The sequence below is a fragment of the Gavialis gangeticus genome, unplaced genomic scaffold (assembly GCF_001723915.1).
Source record: "Gavialis gangeticus isolate Ggan-Ray unplaced genomic scaffold, GavGan_comp1, whole genome shotgun sequence".
NCBI lineage: Eukaryota > Metazoa > Chordata > Crocodylia > Gavialidae > Gavialis > Gavialis gangeticus.
Genome location: NW_017729020.1, coordinates 7,177,784 through 7,179,925, shown reverse-complemented (window position 1 = coordinate 7,179,925; position 2,142 = coordinate 7,177,784). Strand labels below are relative to the sequence as shown.

The window sequence follows — 2,142 nt, the reverse complement described above, 5'->3', positions numbered from 1 at the left end:
ACACAGGGAGCAGGGCACCGCTTGCCCCCACTGGCTACGGAGGAGCCGGCAACCAGCGGCCAAGCAGCAGATGCCTCGCCCTCACCCCCTGCTCACCCCACACCCCCCTCCGCACAAAACGCCCCCCGGTCCCAAGTGGCAAACAAGGCTCTGGGTAAATCCACGTCTCAAGTTGCTCCCTTACCTTCCCGGGCTTTCAGCAGGACGGTGTTAGCCACGATATTCTCCAGCTCCATAGTGATCCAGATTCGTGGATGTGGAGCAAGAGGGTAGGGGAAGAGGAAGGAGCAGCCGCTTCCTCGAGCCCAGTGGAGGAAAAGCCCGAGTCCAGACGCAGCACCACACGCGCGCACACACGATAAATCTCCCTGCTTCTGGAGGAGTCAGCGAGGCCCGGATCCGGCGCACGACCCTCAACAGCGGGCAGGAGCCTTCCTAGAAGGGCGATCGCAGCCCGGGCGCCTCCGCGCCGCCCCCTCCCCAGCCGCGCCGCGCGCGCGGATCCGGCTCTCCGGCTCGGGGGCAGCCCCTCCTGGGCTGAGCCTGCGGGGGAGGGGGGCAGCAACGCTGGAACAACCCCCCCGCCCCGACACACCATGCCCCGGGGGGGAGGAGGAGGAGGAGAAGGAGGAGGGGGGGGAGACCCGGTCCCCGGTGCCCGGCCTGGGCTCAGTGGCCAGCTCCCCGCGAGGGGGCAGGCGGCGGCTCCTGCCCGGCGTGCCCCCCGACCCCAGCCGCGGCAGCAGCAGGAAATCGCATGGGATGGAAGAGATTGTAGCAGTCTGCAGCCGACTGGCTACACAGCGTTCCATGGGGGCGGGGCTCCACTGTGACGTTGCGCGGGGCGGGGCCTCGCGGGCAAACGCATTCCGAGTTATGTAAGCCCCCCCCCTCCACGACACTGGCCCGGGTGCACGCTGGGTAATGTAGTCCTGCGCTCTGCCCGTCTGCATCCGTGCTCGCCGCTCCACGCCCCCGCTCCCTGCCTCTCACGACACCAGACCCGGGGGGCAACGCACCCAGCCAGGCCCGGGGATTGACCTGGAGTGTCCACGAATTAAAAATAAGCCTCCAGGAGGCTGCTGGGAGTCACCCAGGAGATAAACACTAGGCCGTTCATTGAAAGAAATAAATGTTAAATGTTGAACCTGATTTACATAGTAGGCCAGGGGATTTTTTTCAACGGAATCATCATGGGCATTTGCCTTGCTGGTGTCAAGTCATTACGGCATGTGATGAAACCGCCCAGAATAGATTCAAGGAGAGTCGGCAACCCTACCAGACATAGGACCTGCTCTCCCCGCTGGCCCGGGAGGAGTATTGGACTGTCAGATATGCTCCCTCCAATGAATGTTTGCACAGGACACTGTGCAGCATTGTTACACTTGCCCGTTGAGCAGAAGCAGGTGTGCTGACAGCACTGAGCACAGCCCTAACAGAGGAAGACTGCTCTCGGATGTATTCCCCACAGAAAAAAAAAAAAAGAGGGCTGGGTGTGGGTTTAGACATACTGACCACACCTGCCTGCTTCTCACGCTCCCAGCCTAGAAAAAGCCTCTTCGGCCTAGTATTCCACCCCCAACTCAGTCTTCCTCAATCCCAGCCTAGTTTTAGGAGGTTGCTTGTTTCACTCCCAACACTGGCTCTTAACCCCCCGGGCAATACAGAGTACCCTGCAGGGCCCTGCCACCACTGGCTGGAACCTCAGCAGCTCCCACTAACTCAGAGGCAGAGAGCAGGTTTGAGTGTGCTGACAGGTAGGGTGGCCATCATAGAGGACAGTCCAGTTGTCCTCTATGGACGTGAAACTAGACGCCTTTAGGACAGAACGGCATCCAGTTTCATATCAATAGAGGACAGAGTAGCAAAAAACCAGAATGTCCTCTATGACGGCCACCCTACTGCCAAGCCCAACAGGAGGAATAGAAACTAAGCCAAGCCCTGCTCAGTCTGTTTCAGTGCCACCGAAATAGCCTGGACTGCAAAGGGAGCAGGCAGACAGAGCAGGTCTGTAGGAAAGGAGGGACTTAAATTTGAAAACACCTGCTCTCATCTGTCCACCTCCTCTGCGAACAGGGGACTTCATCTAGGTAGGCTGGTGCCCACAGAGCCAGCACAGGAAGTGGTGCATTTATTGGTTTG

The 2,142-nt window shown here is 59.7% G+C and overlaps 1 protein-coding gene across 1 annotated transcript in view; it reads right to left on the bottom strand.

Annotated features, from left to right (window-relative positions):
- LOC109295546 (G protein-coupled receptor kinase 5-like) overlaps nt 1-603 on the bottom strand; it is a 49,022-nt gene extending 48,419 nt beyond the window's left edge. Inside the window, exon 1 of the mRNA XM_019514458.1 lies at nt 185-603. Within this exon, the coding sequence (XP_019370003.1) occupies nt 185-236 (52 nt within the window). The 5' untranslated portion in view covers nt 237-603. The remainder of the gene's footprint in view (nt 1-184) is intronic.
- Between the last annotated feature and the right edge of the window lie 1,539 nt (nt 604-2,142).